Here is a 17,155-nt window from a genome sequence, read left to right on the forward strand (position 1 = left end):
GTTAGGCTTTCCTTATAGTGTTTACTGTTGATGTTTTATCGTCGGACATGTATGAGGTGCAAGAGGGTCAAGAGACCCCGATGTTGTTACATTGAAAGTGACGACTTTTCTGTTAAACTATAAATATTGACTTATAGCAGTATTAGTATGTATACCTGCCATTTCTTCTCATGAACTTTTTTGTGACCCGGCACGACTATCTAGAACACAATCAGTTCGATTGGCATAATGTTCTACGTACTGAAATATATTAGCATACTGACATATAACTACAAAACAAATAAACTATATAAGTTGTATTTCTAAATAAAAACACATGTCTCTTTTTCATTGGTAGAATGATTGAAGAATGGCTGCTAGAAACACCATAACTACGGAAAGTAAAACTATTAAAACAAATAACGACGTAATAATATTAAGTCGACCATTTTGAATGTCCGGATATCTGTACTTATGTTCAAGCCCAAGATGTTCCTTAAAACGTCCTATACGGTCCATGTCGAGATTTTCAAATTCAGTATATAGCCCTGACAATTCACGTAACATTATATTCAAAGCTCTTTCGGCTTGCCAGAATGTTTCTGTCTTAAATGGGGAATAAAGGTTTTTCTGCTTTAACTGGTGTCTACAGAATGACGAGTTAGGAAACATTTCCTGGAGATATGGATTACCAAAAAAGAAGTGCGGTAAATTGTGATTCTCAATACATATCTTCAGACAGTATAAAAAGTACCCAAGGGCTTCCCTAACTCCTTGCAGTCTATTTTTATCACTGGGAATAGTAAGGAAAAGGATACAATAAAAACATATGGTTTTTAAGCACTGAGAAGCGGCAACACCATGAAGCTGAACATGGCCTGGTTGGTTTTTCACGTAGGTTTTCAAGATACGACACGCGGTCATCAAATACTTTTGACTGTCATTGCGTCTACCTATATCCAAAATGACCTTCTCGTAAGAAGATGTACATTCCCGCCAGAGATGTTCAGCGTCAATAACCCCCGCTGCATCTTTGCTCTTGTGAGCCCATTTCATCACGGCATATACGGGACAATCCATCTCTGAACCTTGCAAGTAAGATTTCGCAGTGTAGGGATTCGGAATTCCGTCAGTCCTTAAAAGTAGAGCAGGAACTATGTCAAAATCAAGGGATTTGGGTAACTCTTGATAACTCTCGTTTTGATGTATGAAATTTTGAAAGTCTTCGTATAAGTCAATAATGCCTTTTTCTTTGTTAATTGTGATATGTATATCAAATGTGGGTGGTTTCCCTGTTCTGCGTAAGGAATAGATACTATTTCCATCCGCCAGTTGGTCGTTAATCACCTGCCTAGCCTTATCAACTATTGATTTGAACACAACCTCTTGTATTTGTTTCGTATTTAGAAAATATTCGTCATTGACAGCATGCTCAACGATTCTGTATTTCTCTAACCACGGTAGCTCTCTCCGTAAACGAAAAGGATTTTTTACACAGACTTTGACAAATCCGAGTTTTTCTTGTCCAAATTCAGTAGCAACTACGGATGTGAAGCTCATACCTCTGATACTGAAAGCCAGAATGCAATCAAATTCTAAACCATCAATAACTTTCAGACCATCTCGAGCGCTTCCAAACCGGATAAATGAATTACTTATTTCCAGACCTACAAAATCCCTTTGAGCAATTGTTCGAAGGTTACTCAGAATAGGACGCAAGACCCTTTCGATGGCTTTACAGTGGATGTCCCAGTCCTCATCGCTGATGTTGATGTTGTACAAATGGGGATGTTGTTTGATTTGTCGCTTGATATATTCTTCGGAAGCGGGGAAAGTGTAAACTGGTTGCCGCCAACTGTTATTACTCTCACCAACATCATTTTGAGCGTCCATTGGTTATCTAAAATAATAATTGGAATAATATATATGGACCCCCGGTGGTTAAACAATGTGCTCTGTCGTAAGTTGTTAACTGCTGGGTACATGTAGTCAATGAGCATGCGGGACATAAACGTCCGCAAGGTTGGGCGAACCGTATATCATATGCATGCTCATAGACTACCCTACATTTTACAGAAAAGGGTCTGTTATTGCTTACAATATTTGTTTCAATATATTCGCTCATATTTTTATAAATACCGAAGCATCGGAACAGAAAGACAATTGATCAGAGACATAACATAAATGCACATTCCCAAACAGTATGTTTAGGTACTCCGATGTTTTTTCTCGTTATCTCAATGTGTTGGGTTCTCAACCCTAAATATACTGTGAAAATATGTTTATTCGTTGATGCCAATTTCCTTGGATCAGGATATAAACACATGTTCATGGATTCTTGAATTCATGGTTTTGAAGTTTACGGTATACACATTAATGTGAATCTCCTATTCTCTTGAAACTAAATTTCGTAGTTTTGCCTCCCACGAAATCCACGAAAATCATACTCCAAGAAAAAAAGTACTTTCATGGTACATTGCATTATTATTTAAATCTATATTCATGTAACTAAGACGTGTATATTTTAAGTTTTGACCCGCTGAAGACAGTGAACTATCTAGACTTCTTATACATTCACAAAATACTTTGTCTGTGACATTAGTCTTGAACTACAAAAATGTATCATAGTAGTTTTTTTTAGATTTTATCATAAACTGTTTATATTTTAACCGGCACTAATTTTCAATTAAAAGCTGAAAGCTAAATTTTAGTTCTTAAATTTTATCTGCCTCTCTCCTTTTTTTATTAGATGGGCCTTTAATGAAAGATAAGTTTTCTTCTTACTGACTACTGCGTATTTTAGCCCTGACTAGCTATCTCAGACATTTAGTAAGTTGTACAATATGTAATATACGTTAGAAAAGATGTTCTTGCACCTTCTCAGAATCTGGTTAAAAGTTTCATTCATTCTTTTTAAAGACTCATATACAGTTTATTTACAGATCCTGCAATACAACTAACTCCCCTTCAAGCCCAGGGTAGCTATAAAGGGGTTCCCTGATTTCTTACACCATTCACACCCAGGAGTTGTGTGAAGACATACAAAACACTCCCATTTTTCAAATTAAACACTTATAAGTAAAATATTCTATATCATCTATAATATCACAATTTATTTATTTGCAAGCATCAGCCACATGCACCTCGATAATTATAAATCAATGAACTCCAAAATAAATACTTGACACGATCGTTTAACTGCACTTTTAAACTTCCATATTTCTATGTCAAGCATCGTTGGTTTTGAATAAAGATTAGACAAAAGATGTGGAAATTGTCGTATACACGTGCCTTATACTGATAAAAAGAAGTACGTGTACATTGTACGTGTACATTATATTTATTTTAAAAACGCATGGATTATAACAAACTGATTAGCTGAATGTAAGTAAATTGTCTGGGTATTTGTAATTTCTTGGGAGAAACTTGCAGAACTGTGTAACAAAATTGTGTATAGCTAATACTATATCACGCATAGAACGCATACAAATATGATAGGACTTACATATTATATGATTCATATTATACAAGTAACAATACATTGGATGGAGTGTAAATGTCAAACTACAATAATGCTATCCGTACTATAGACTGCAATACTACAATAAAAATTTAATGAAAATCAATGAAAACCCTTTTCATTTCGAGGTACACCTTTTCTCTTGTTTTACCTTTGTTTGTTCTTGCTATGAAGGCAACTTCATTTATTACCATATTACAAATCATAAATTTAGAAATTGCCTTTTTAATACTTGGCAATATTTCTATATATTTCCATATTGCCCACTTGACTGTTACCAAACTTGTTTCAATTAATAAATGTTTTGCGTCCAAATTTTGGCATCCCAATATTATGACTTTTTTCTGAATTTTGTATAATGTCAATATTCATATGCGTGCACAAGTCGGCAATCATCTCAAAAATATCTTTCCAAACGTCTTCCACCAATTTGCATGTAAAAAATAAATGATTCAAGTTTTCCTTTCGTTGCAGAAATGACATGAACCATTTGAAAAATCAATTTTTTGTAACAATTCCTCGGTATTAATAATATTATGGAGCAGTTTCCACTGCAGTTGCTTAGCTTTTCTATTCCCAAAATTGATTTTTAATGATATCCATATCTTATCCCATTGAATATTTTCTTTTATGAAGAAATTTTCCCATGTTTGCTCACAATTGGGAGTCAATGGGAAGTCATAGAAACTCTGTATTTGTTTCAATTTTATATCTTTTGTCGCCACCAGGGGCGTAGCTAGGCCTGTTTTATTTGTACGCAAAATTACGGCGAGGGTTTTTTTTTTGGGGGGGGGTCGCTCAAGGCCCCCAGTGAGTCATTGCATAAAACCTTTATTTCATCTTTAAAATGTGTATTTTTATTTTTGTTACTTTTTCCGAAAGTACGCAACTGTGTATTTGCGTATAGGCAGCTACGCCCCTGGCCATAACCTTGCCCTTTCGTACAAAACGACTGTTATTAAAATCCGAATGACACTTTTTTTGGTGATAAGTTAATATTATCGAATTTTAATATATTTACATGCTCAGCTTTAAAGCTGCGTTTGTTTTGCTGTATTGAGCTATCCAATTCTCGTTTTGGGAAGAAAGAAACAAAATAAACTTTTACTTGTGTTATTGATGGCAAATAGGTAAAAGAGGGTGGTTTTCGGGGAAAATTATTTATTTACTTGAACTTATTTGAAACAACTTCGGCACTCTTAGCTTCATAATCATAGATCTGATTTTTAGAACCAGATAAAATGTGTTATGTAAATTTAATTAAAATATTGACTTTATCTGATGGAATAGAATGTGTTCCTAAGTGAACTGTATGGTCTTAAATATTTTTGCATATAGCCTGAAGTATTTGTTAAATACCTAGGAAACATTTGTAATGAAGACAGCTGTCAAAATGACCAGCACTTTGAATTAGGTCACTAATTTTACGGTTACCATTTACAATGTATTTTTGACAAATCGAACTTAAAGTTGGTAAAGGCAATTCGTTGGCCATTATGGTTAATTTGATATGTTCGTTTCGCAAATTTTAAAATCCGTAATTTCATCAACCTGCACATTCAATAAGCTAAAAACCAAATATGAAGTTCATTTTAACTGCTTTTACAAAGGATTTTCAGGATTGCTAGATTTTCTCATCAGGTAGGCCATTGTTTTTCTTTAGTTTAGACACCTTCTCCCGTGTAATGGTGAAGAAACTGTATAAAACGTTTTAAACAGAAAATAGTTTTCTATAATTCTGCCGACTGCAAGGAACGGCGGAACGAGCGTTATGCAATATGGCTCTAGGAAGTAAGAAGTTGAGGTATGGAGGAACGGAATTCCAACCTCTTACGTTGTAGGAGTAGAGTCTGAATCTGACTGATTAAGTAGAATATTAACATTTACTGGAGTTGTCCCAGATGTGGCTACCACATGCACCTTTTCACCAGCAGATTCAAAGTCTACAATTTGAGGCCCCAAGGATAACGGACTGTTCAGGAGTGGGGATTGAGTCAGTTTTCTTCAAACACAGTTTCTATAGTTTTATTAAGCTCTGTGTTTTCGAGTGACTCCTCAGTCGGTAGGTTCTCTGAATTCATGCTGGAAATACGCCCTTCTCGGATTTCATGAACGTAATCACCGTAGATTTAATGTTCTTCGGTCTCACAGTCACGCTGGAGATGGCTCTCTCTACCGCATCTGAAACATACTTTAATTTTGAAGGGACAGTCCCTAATAGAATGGGACGGACTGTTGCAGCGAAAGCATCTCCGTTGCGGCGGATCTCTATTTGAGGGTTTATGCTCATATTTGAAAGACAGGTGGTCAGTTTTAGAACAATACCGACATACGCTTCTGTTATTATCTGCAAATAATCTGACATCAAATCTCCCAAAATTTTGTCGTGTTTGGGATGACTGCGGTACAGTTCGTTAGTTGGACGTAGCGTGTACCAGTTTCGATATTTGTGTTTTTGATTGTCCCCTCCTCAAGAATCCCTTCACAACTTCTCCAAAACTATATTACTCAATTCACATGAGACGTCTTTTGTTGTTACATTTGTTGCTTCTTCCTCTACGTCTACAAATCTTTTATGTTTGTTTTTCAAATTTATTCCTCTAGTGAGAAGTATATGACTGTTTTGTGTTGGGGTCAAGAATGGTGACTATACATTCCTCTTCAGTTATTTGTATCGATTGAATCGACCTTTCGTCCACTATTGTTTTTGGTTCATTTAATACTTCAGTATGTGTGACACCCTTGGAGAAGCTTGTACCGAAATGGACAGACAGGTGTCTTTGCATTTGGTCTTTGCGTCTGTTGACATCCGCCATTATGAATGTGAATATCGCTAATTCACGGATTTTCAAAGTCAATTATATAGTTCAAAGTACCAAGAATTGCTGTTTTTGTTGTGTGTTTGGCACTTATGATGCTTTGGTTTGCTTATGGGTTCACAAACACAGTCTACAGGACGAGTAAATAAGGACAAATATACATTTTACTCGGTGCCGCACAAACCTGCCTTGCACATAAAGGGCACGTAACCTCCCCTTTCATTAGCTATTTAACGCTCACAGTGTTATGTATTCTTTATAACCTCATAATTAAAACTGTACGATTTTGAAATGTGTTGACCAATCTTGATTGGATAAAATCATTCGTCCAAATAACCGGAGCAGCACTATATGCAAATTAAGAAAAATCTATCCGCCACTGATGAAAATTTATGAATGAAACAGTTTAATGACCGTAAAGGGAAAATCCATCCACCAATGATAACGAAAGTTGCAGAATGACGCTGAGACTGATATAGCCGTATCAAAGAAACGACGCACTTTTTAAACAATTTGACTTGAATACTGAAGTTTAATCACGCCACCGGCCAGTGTGTACATTTGACCTGTACGCCAAGACATAAATAGATCCACTGAATGATTTTCAAAATAACTTCAATTAATTTAGTGCAATACAAAGATTAATTTATTTCCGCATAATGTAACTAAGCAAAATTGTACAAAAATGTTATAAACTCCGGTAACCGTCTTTGCTTATTTAGATAGTATGTAGATCTGTTGGAGGAATTCCGGCTAACGCCGCAACCTCCAACTAATATACTGACTCTCTAAATAAGCATAGACGGTCACCTGGGAGCTTATTACTTATATAAAAAATAGGGTGATGGTCATATCGGTGATACATGTAGTTGTGTATGCGACCCGTTGGTGCTTCCGCACAAACTTAAGTACCATTCTGTGTCATTATCAGGCAATGGTGGCAAATCACAATGTGGTATTTTTGCCTAAAATATATTCAATACATCTAGAAAACAACTGAAAAGCCATTTTAATTTACCCTGAAGAATCTGTGATGAATGTAGATATGTTTTACTGTTTCATCTAAATTTGACCTATCCATATCTTAAAACGGCAAATTTTACAAACACTTTGATGGTTGTTTCTGGAGGTTATGAGGTAAAAATACTTGGATAATGCCATAAAATTTCTGTATTTTTTTTTCTTCAAGTGCCACACCTAAAACACATTTTGCCTGATTTTATAGACAGAGAAGTACTCCGGCCCGAAATCAAACAAGGAGGTTTGCATTGTAGTTGTCCGGAAAGTGATTTCGTATTTTACAATTTTAGTATAATTAGTAGTAAAAATATGTGAAAAATTGCAAATTCAAACTCCTCTTGCAAAGCTCATGTTGCAGATCGAATTCAGAACGTTGCGTTTATTTTATTTGTTATTCAGCACAGAACAGGGGCGTAGCTGCCTAAGCAAATACGCAGTTGCGTACTTTCGGAAAAAGTAACAAAAATAAAAACACACATTTTAAAGATGAAATAAAGGTTATTTATCACATATGCATACCATGAACGTAGTATAGGCTCTGAAAAAACTGGCTCCAAAATCGTTAAAATTCAGGAGTTTCCCTCAGGGCTTTGCCTTGCCGGACTCACTGGGGCCTTGAGCGACCCCTCCCCCCCGGACCCCTCGCCGTAATTTTGCGTACAACCAAAACAGGCCTAGCTACGCCCTTGCAGAATATTTAGATATACGGTGTCTTATTATAGAAAATGCACTAAAATGCAACCAATTTTAGGGGCATTTTTGTTTAATGATTAATAGTCAACTTTTGTGAGAAATGTTAAAAAATTTTTTTTCATTTTTGAAATTATATACACGTGATCTGTACATGTTACCTGTTTTCCAACGCCTACGATGCACTATTTCATTTAAATTACGTATCAAAGTATATTGGGGTCGATTAATCTTTGACCCCTACTCTAATTCGTGCAAAATAGCAGGAAACATTTAAATTACCATTTTCCACTTTGATGCAATTGTAAGTACGCTATTCAAAAACCACATAGATTTATCTTTCCATTAACGTGTGATGTAGCCGTGTACCCTCTCTAAATTTTAAAACATTAAATTCTTAATTTCGCTTTGATAGATTGTGCAATTTGTTGTTGTTTTTTTTTTTTTTAAATCGCTAACACGCCGTTGAAATCATTCATTAATACAACATCCAGAAGCGAATTCAATAATTTGCATAATTTCAATTTGCATTAAACCGCACTGAATTCGAATTGAAAGTGCATTATTTGACATTTGTCTGTTTCTGAAATGGTAGAAATCTGAATTTCCGAAAATTTCCCCTTTCAGATAAGATCATTATTAATTTATTATCACCATAAAACTGAAAATTAAGCACTTGATATGTTCCGATATGTTGGATACATCGATGTGTGAAACAACAGTGCCAACACTTACAAAAAAGAGTGAAAAGGAAGAAAATCTAAAATTCAGAAAATTCACATTTTTACAATTATGTAACAGAGATACAATGAAATGCCGTTGATTCGTAAAAAAGGAAACCATGAGCCCGAAGGGCGAGTGATTTCTTTTTACGAATCAACAGCATTTCATTGTTTCTGTTACTTTAACTATTGTTTTTTTTGTCTCCGAATTAATTTGTTTTGACTTCCAATTAGGTCTTTTGTGTAACTCAAGGGAGCTAAATTCGATTCGGGTATATATTGGGTATTTTCAACATTAATTACTATATTCATTCGTTTGAAGACATTTCGAGTGAACCATGACCTACAGCAGCTTTGATCCAGAGCAAGAGGCCGATATGTGAACAGTTGATGATACGGAGTTCCTATCACATGGCCTGACACAAGAGCACGATCGTCAATTCGACTTTTTCGAGTTTCCGATCGGCATTTTTATCATAATATTGTTTTCCAATGAAAAAGCTAAAAGGTTTGTCTCCATTTCTTTCTTATTTTGAAAAAAAATCATTTATGCATATGTGGTCCTTAAAAGTAGCTATCATATTTAAAAAACTAAAAGTGTATGTACTCTTTTGACGTGTAGTTCTTTTTACAAATATGACACACTAAAAGGGTTTATATAGTAGCCGAGCATTTGAAAACAGGAGAATGCTTGCAATTTCTCATGCATTAATTTGGCAAAATGTCCATCTAATTTTTCGTACACCATGTTACATCATAGATGTATGGTTACATGTAAGTATTAGTCTCTATGTAGGGATCAAACAGTGTGTGTTTGTGAAACATGCTATGCAAGAACCCATCATTTAGACACTGTAATTATCAAAGTTAATCTAGCCGTCAATACCAGTCCGCATGGAAGCTAGCCGTCAATAATTTTCATGAGCGGTGCGTTCAAAATTTGAATTAAGTTATTCATATAATAAAAACGTTCAATGGGAATAAAAATAAGCAGATTTTCATCTATATTGTCATATGTTTTGTCTTCAATAGTAGTATCAAGGGCGGGACCGGGTCCAGAAATTTTTAGAAAGGGGGTTCTAGATGGCTTCCCGCAAAAGGAGGTTTCCAGGCCTGGGCTATTTTAAAAATTGTGTTTGAACGCACCCCAATCTTATGAATATTCATGATAATAATTGACGGCTAAGTTATTGACGGTCAGCATCTATGCGGTCTGGTATGGACCACTAACTTCACACTAGTACTGTAATTTGATAATTTGTACCATCAGAATCAAAAAGAATGACGCCATTTTTTTAATTTTATCTTGTTGGTATGAATTGAAATATCATTAAATTGCACTGCAAATGAACATTTCAAGGTCACGAAACGCTTTCAAAAACCTCAATTTTCTAACGTTCTATTGAAAAAGTACCAATCACGCAGTAATGCAGCGATGTTCCTTTCAAATAGAGAAGATTTCTTTGAATGAAACTATATTGTCAAATCGTCGAGTTTTTGACTTTCATATTTCAAACTTTCCCCTTTCGTCTGACTTTCTCAAAGACTTATTCTTCATTATATGCAAATTTTAAATTATTATTTTCGTTAGGTTTTTAATTGCGGATGATAGTATTGTGCCCTTTTCATATGAAAGTATAATAGTATTACGGTATGAGTGTGGTCGGCCGGTTGTTCGTCCGTTCCCAGGGATTCAAGTGGTTTTATGGAAATAGTACACGCAAAGTCTAAAAGTTGTTCTGATAAAAGGAAACTACCATTCTTGCTTTCCCCTTTTTCGCCTTAGCAGTTTGATTTTGAAAACCCAAAACGTGAGACAGATGGCTAAGGCATTTTCGTAGCAGTTTTTTTTTTTTTTTTTTTTTTTTTTTTTTTGGTATTTAAAAAGAATTTTATCGCTTCTCTCGAAAATGTCATTAATTTTAGTTTTAAATTACCTATTTCAGTAATTAAATTAACTTTAAAAAGATAAATTGTATTCGGTTAGATTTTCTTGAATTTCAGTCAGCATACTGGTCGGTAGAAAAATGCCTCGAGTTCATGCAACAGACGCCAAGTAACAAAAATCTATTTAAACGGTTTTCTTCCGACCAACAGCTGCAACGCACATACATGTACCATTTACGGTCTTAATGGATTATTGATCTTGAAATCGCAAGTCATCACTTCCAAGCATGCGAAGTGTACAATAAAACGCCTTTTTGTGATAAACAAACTGGCGAAAGGACTAGCGGAAACCCAACTTAGATTCGCGGATATACATTCAGACGTAAACGTTGATAAAATGACTGAACTTTTTCGTTAGCTCTTTTTAGACTAATGGTAGTTAGTTGCGTACTGATAAATCGAACAACGACTTACACTTTCTAAAACTACTCACAGAGTTGTTTTTTGAAAGTTTTTTCTATAATTGTTTGTCCACCGTTGATTCGTAAAAAAGAATCCACTGTTAAAACAACAGGTTGACGTTACAACAATGGTTTAAAAATATAATAATTGTACATGTAACCTCAAAACGAAAAGCTATGCGCCTGAATTAAAGCAGATGTTTTGTATCTTTATTACGATTTATAAAAGCCCAAAATATGGTTTTTTTTACGATTTTGGTATGCTCTAAATGAGCGTTATTTTTTTAAACTTAGACCTCAGTGTTTCCTGGGGTACTGGTAATATTTTTAGTTTTCTATGAATGTTCTACAAGAAAATGAGTTTTTTCTGATTTCATGGTGTAGAAATTTAAATTATCTATCGAATGATACCACAATTGAGACGTTTCTTTCGTAAAATAACTTGAAGAGTGGAATTTATAGGACTTTTTATGGAAAAATCGAAAATTCCATATTTAGCCTTTTTTTATTATCAAATCTCCAAAAGTCATCAATAGAACCACAGAAAGTATTAATTGAATGTGATAGTACTAAACAGAAAATAACAAATAAGCATCGATTTTTTCCTGAAGTATTCGTGAGGTTTAGACATTGAAAAATATGTAAATTTTATCAATTTTTCAGTGGGGTATGGATAAATACTTTACAATTAACTCAATATCTGCAAGTGTTACTGCAATTTTTGTGATACTCTTGAGGAGGTTAGACATTGGGCTACATGAGTATATACATACACTCCTTGAGACGTTTAGGTTTCCCGCACGCACTAGACCCAAACACACGCTAAACGCTCACCAAACGCACGATAAACGAACGCTTCTACCGTGCTTTTAAACGAACGCTCCTATCGTGCGTTGAAACGCACGATAAACGAACGTGCGTTTAAAGTAGTAGACCTGGGGTCCCCCCAAAATTTTCCCATAATTAAATTTTCTTTAAATTTGTACATGATATTACACTAACTGTGGCGCATCATTTGTCAATGTTTTAAGAAAATTCACCATGCAGATTTTGAACAATGAAGACTAAAATATTGCTATTTTTAGAAATCTGAATCATTGGCAACTCTGAGCTATATCTGGTATTTAAGGGTCATTTTGACAATATATTTCAATAAATAACTGAATATTAAGTCAAATTCACTTCAAAGGGATTAATATATCAGATTTAACATGGAATTTTTTCTATCCATTTCGTAGATGAGATACTAGGCTTTTAATTTACCTAACTAACAAAAAAGGGGGATAATTTTCAGCTATTTGCTTATATAAAAACCTCTATTTTGCAAATATCCATTATTCAATTTTCGTTCAAAACCTACATTATATGGCCTATAAATATGCAAATAAATAAACATTTTTTAAAGAAAAATTCACCGTGTAGTCTTTTAATGTTTTAATGATTGTAGGGTAAGGCATTGTAATATATGCTAAAGTATTCAATAAGGTTACCAAGTATCGAATTATGATGACTAATACTGATGAAAGAACATTGCCAGGCATAGCTTGAGTCAACTACTGTTGCAAATTAATGTCACACAAATATTTATACTTTTAATTGCACGAAGAGACAAACTTATATGCTAAACATAGTTCAATGCAGGATAGAGTCATATGCTGAACAAAGCAACAAAATGAAAACAGAAAGCTTGAAGTCTTATAAGAAATTCTAAAAAAAGTATATTGTTTTTTTTATCGCTAAAAGGTTAAAAGTGATAAAACTGGCAAGGTTATTGGTTAACCGTACTGTCTCGTGACAGAGATTTTTTTTCATATTTCGATTTGAATATTTTATCTAAAGGTTTGCAGTAGAAGGCGTCATTTCAATTTCAAACGTTTTCCCATCTTATAAAAACATATTGCTCAACCTATCCATTTGAAATATTTAATTAATACTTTAAAAGAGCAGAGTTACTGGGGCTGGCATCTTTGTTCTAGAAGTTGAACCCTTTCTTAGATTTATTTCCCTTTAACATCACTATCTTTTTTGAAGCTTGCATATTATGAGTCATTCAAACGCTCTAGAGACTAAAATCCTTTCAATTTGAATTACCTACCTTACCCCAGGTCTACTACCTTAAACGCACGATAGACGAATGACGAAAAATAATAATATTGACATTATAATGAAGACAGAAAAAATAGAAAATAAAATCAATGAAATAATATAAATTAATAATAGCAAAAAATATAAAAATAACAGTTAAATCAAGGAAATAATCAAAGTACAAAAATAAACGAACGCTTCTATCGTGCGTTTAAATGAACGCTTCTAGCGTGCGTTTGAATGAACGTTTCTATCGTGCTATTAAATGAACCCTTCTATCGTGCGTTTGAGCGAACGTAAAACAATGTGTAAACGCACAACAAACGATGCACGAATGCAAAAATGGGAAACGTGAACTTCTCAAGAAGTGTATATATTATATATTTCGATTAGGATACAAACTTTTTGTATATGTATTATAAGTGTTTGTTTAAACCCTATATCGTCTCCCCTTTATCGCATACCCTATATCACAACTCTAGACCTATATCGTATACCCTATATCAAACCCCTAGACCTATATCGTATACCCTATATCAAACCCCTAGACCTATATCGCATACCCTATATCACACCTCTAGACCTATATCACGCTCCCTATATCACAACCCTAAGCCTATATCGCCCGAGGGCCGGTATATGGAGCCAGAAATTTCTTTACTTTTTTATCCAAAGAAAATAAAAACATACTACTTGTAGGCTTATACAAAAAAAATCCGAAAATATCCTTTGGCAACAAATTGATTCGTCAATGGGAGGTAAATCACCATGAAATTATTGAATGGGAGTGTACTTACATTTGTAGTTACGATAACGTAACCCTCCATCCAAATACGTTCCCGAATGCATTTGAATGGAGTGATGCACCCTCCCCTAATTCCACGCTGACTGTGAGCAGCCGTTGTACTTATGGATATTTTTAACAAGATTGGGCCTCCCTGGAACAGGTACATCATGTATATGTAAGTAACAAATAATTATGAAATTATTAACTTACGCAAAACACTGTTTGTCTGGTCCATATGTTAATGTATAATCTATTTTTAGAAAAAACGAGTTTCTGAAAATCCTAAGATAAAGTTGCTTACCGTATACGTAAGCATGTTTTTAAATTGTCTGTTTGATAGACGACCACGTTAATGATATATTGATTATAAGGGAAAGGGTTGAAACTGGGGAGTTATCGTCGGATCGAGACATTATTTTCACCAAGTCAATTGTTAAAACAATTACTTTTTCACATACATAGAGTCAAATTTTTTTTTTCCATATTTGTTTACACGAACAATTCATATATGCTCAGTGTAAAGCGGTACGTGTAGATTTCCTTTGACAGAAATAGTGTTTCGTTTACGAAAACTGTTGTTACTGTATAATTTAGAACTGGGCTTTAACTATTGGTAAATAACTTCATTTTTTTTCAGATATTTTAGGCGGATCCAAGGTGGGGCGGGGGCCCTGCCGCCTCTCTCCTGTCAATTTGCAAAATTTATGAAAATAGCATAATTATTTTTGTGTGTAAATTCTTGGAAATATTCAGATCGCATTATTTTCCAAAGCTTCTGGGGGCTTTAAGCGGCCCAAAGGCACCATGCCTTAAGACCACCGCTGCGAAGCGAGTCGTTTCCTTGTTGAGCCCTTGATCCGCCACTGTTCTGTTCAACTTTAGGAACTGTGCAATATTTATCTGAGGGAGGGGCCGGTGCAAATGCAGATGGGGCAAATACTTTTTTCGTAAAAATAATTAGCAGAGGGTGACAAGTCTTTTTTAAAGTCTTTTGACGGCGCATAAACTTTTTAAAACATAATATTCCCTACTTGCGGAGCTCGGGATACAGCCATATTTTATCCTGTTTTTGCAGAGTTATCTCCCGTTAGAGCAGGTATAATTTCGAAGTCTCTCTAATCCATGTTCGGATTCGGGTGCAGAAAATAGAGGTAACTCGAATGAAAATAGAATTCCCAGCAGACAAACACAACGGTGTTTCTAAAATTTACAAGGTGTTTCATTTTGTTGGTAGGTTACATAACGATGATTTTCATTTGTATCCCGGGTAAAGAAAATGTTTGGCAGGGTCAGTAGAACGAGAAATTCCCTTTTGACTTTCGAGATTTTCTAAATTATCGTCGTTATCGGATGGAAAACCTTACGTGTTCCGAATAGATACCTGCTACAGAGGGAGATAAATGTTGACAAAATATTGGTCCGCAAGTCGGGATTTAAAGACATAATAAAAGAATCAAGTTTATTAACCAAAAGTAAATAAAATAACAGTAAATTATAAATATATATATATATTTTTCAGTTAAAATAATACAATCACAGGTAAGCATTCTGAATAGAGTACATGTTCATTTATGAGAAATTATGTCAAATGATTTTTTTTCAATTTGTTTAAAGGAAATATTTGTCATAAAAGTGTAAAATTCAGCCAATGATATTGTTAATGGTGCCCATAAATGACATTTTGATAATTTGAAAAACATTGATTTGAAAATAGTCTGTGGCAAAATGGCGATTTGTTGGGTGAATAAGATTTTTCTTTTCTTAAATTTTAGGGTGATATATTTTTTCATATTATTGTCTTAATTTTTGATCAACATTTTTTTCTGGTCAGGAATGGAAGCTTCTTAAAGTGGTATTGTGATTCGTCAAAATCTGGACAGCAAAATGTACCTGGACATGGATATTTTAAGAAAATATTTATTACTTCATTGACAGTCACGTTGAACAAGGTGATTTTTATATACAGTATCGAAAGTTCCAGTGTAGATTACTGGGACAAGAATGTGATTTTCGTCAGAATTCAGATTTCTACTATATTTGGCAATGAAATGATATCTCCGGTACCAAAGCCTGAAGAGAAACCCGATGGGTGTGACAATTTGTTTAGGGTTTATACGTGCTATAATTGCATGAAACAATAGTCCTTTCTGTAGAGAATGATAACTCTTGTAAAATGTTAATTTCAAACACAATCCATATACTTTTTTCCTCAAATGTCCAACCTCCCACTGAAAAAATACAAGTGGTTTTGTGATCCGCAAAATTTAAGGTTTCTATACAGGAAATAGAACAGAAATTGGCTGTTTTTTATATGCATAAATGGCTTATTGCATGACTTTTATACAGACTGCCACTTAAATATTGACTCTTACAATTCTTTATTTATAGGAATCAAAGATGCATTATAATTTGAGAGCTATTTCTATATTGCCTTTGTGATTGACAATTAACGGGGCTTGAATTTTTTTTTTTTCTTTTTGATAATGTGAAAGGGGCATGAAGTTTTTATATTTATGACAGCGGAGCAAAAAGATTTTTACAAGCTATTGATTCCTGTACACCGGCCCCTTCTTAAGATAAATATTGCACAGTACCTAAGTGAAAAAGCATATATTGTTGCATTGCGAAATGTGCAACAACCAATTTCAATTTGAAAAAATAATTTCGGCGAAGGTTTTTCCCTGTCAATATTTTGATACTCGTACTTAACATGTAGTAATGCTGCTATCTGCAGGCGCATATTCTCTTGCTGTTTTCAGCCAACAATTTCCATTAATCACGAAGTAGTTTGTGAATGGAATGTGAAATCAGGCCCAGACATGCAATCGAAATATATTTCACTCTGGTGAAAGAGGGCTATATAAAGGTACATTGTACATGTAGCTGTAATGGTGTAGCATTCGATTATAATTATGACTCAATTACTAAGTATTATGTTCAAATAAGACGTAGTAATAAAACAACAGAATAATTTCAAAATTGATTATGTATGTAATACAATGTAGTAAAAATTACACTGACCAAAATTTAAATCATAAGTACATGTAGTTTTTATACGACCACAAAAAAATGCAGTTGTAGGCGATAGGAGGGTACGTTTTTATATGACCCTGTCGCCTTCGTCGTACAGCGTCTGCATTTAGTCAACTTGGTTTCCGAATAACATCTTGAATGAAAGTGTTTGA

The 17,155-nt window shown here is 34.3% G+C and overlaps 1 protein-coding gene across 2 annotated transcripts; it reads right to left on the reverse strand.

The window, feature by feature from the left end:
- Positions 1-281: 281 nt before the first annotated feature.
- LOC148601219 (uncharacterized) lies at positions 282-14,324 on the reverse strand. 2 transcript variants are annotated; one of them, XM_088554274.1, is made up of 2 exons: positions 14,181-14,324; positions 282-1,879 (listed from the first exon to the last, which is right to left on the reverse strand). In XM_088554274.1, exon 2 carries the CDS (start codon positions 1,870-1,872, stop codon positions 328-330), a length of 1,545 nt encoding a protein of 514 aa, XP_088410400.1. In that variant the 5' UTR covers positions 1,873-1,879; positions 14,181-14,324; the 3' UTR covers positions 282-327. The 2 variants fall into 2 exon arrangements, with proteins under 2 accessions (XP_088410400.1, XP_088410401.1); XM_088554275.1 differs by lacking the exon at positions 14,181-14,324 and adding an exon at positions 13,981-14,116.
- Positions 14,325-17,155: the final 2,831 nt, after the last annotated feature.

The sequence above is a fragment of the Perna viridis genome, chromosome 12 (assembly GCF_037379345.1).
Source record: "Perna viridis isolate PV_CMFRI_1.1 ecotype Kerala chromosome 12, ASM3737934v1, whole genome shotgun sequence".
NCBI lineage: Eukaryota > Metazoa > Mollusca > Bivalvia > Mytilida > Mytilidae > Perna > Perna viridis.

What these genes read in the sequence shown, in the direction of transcription:
- LOC148601219 (XM_088554274.1), bottom strand. Translation starts at nt 1,872, where the DNA reads ATGGACGCTCAAAATGATGTTGGTGAGAGTAATAACAGTTGGCGGCAA.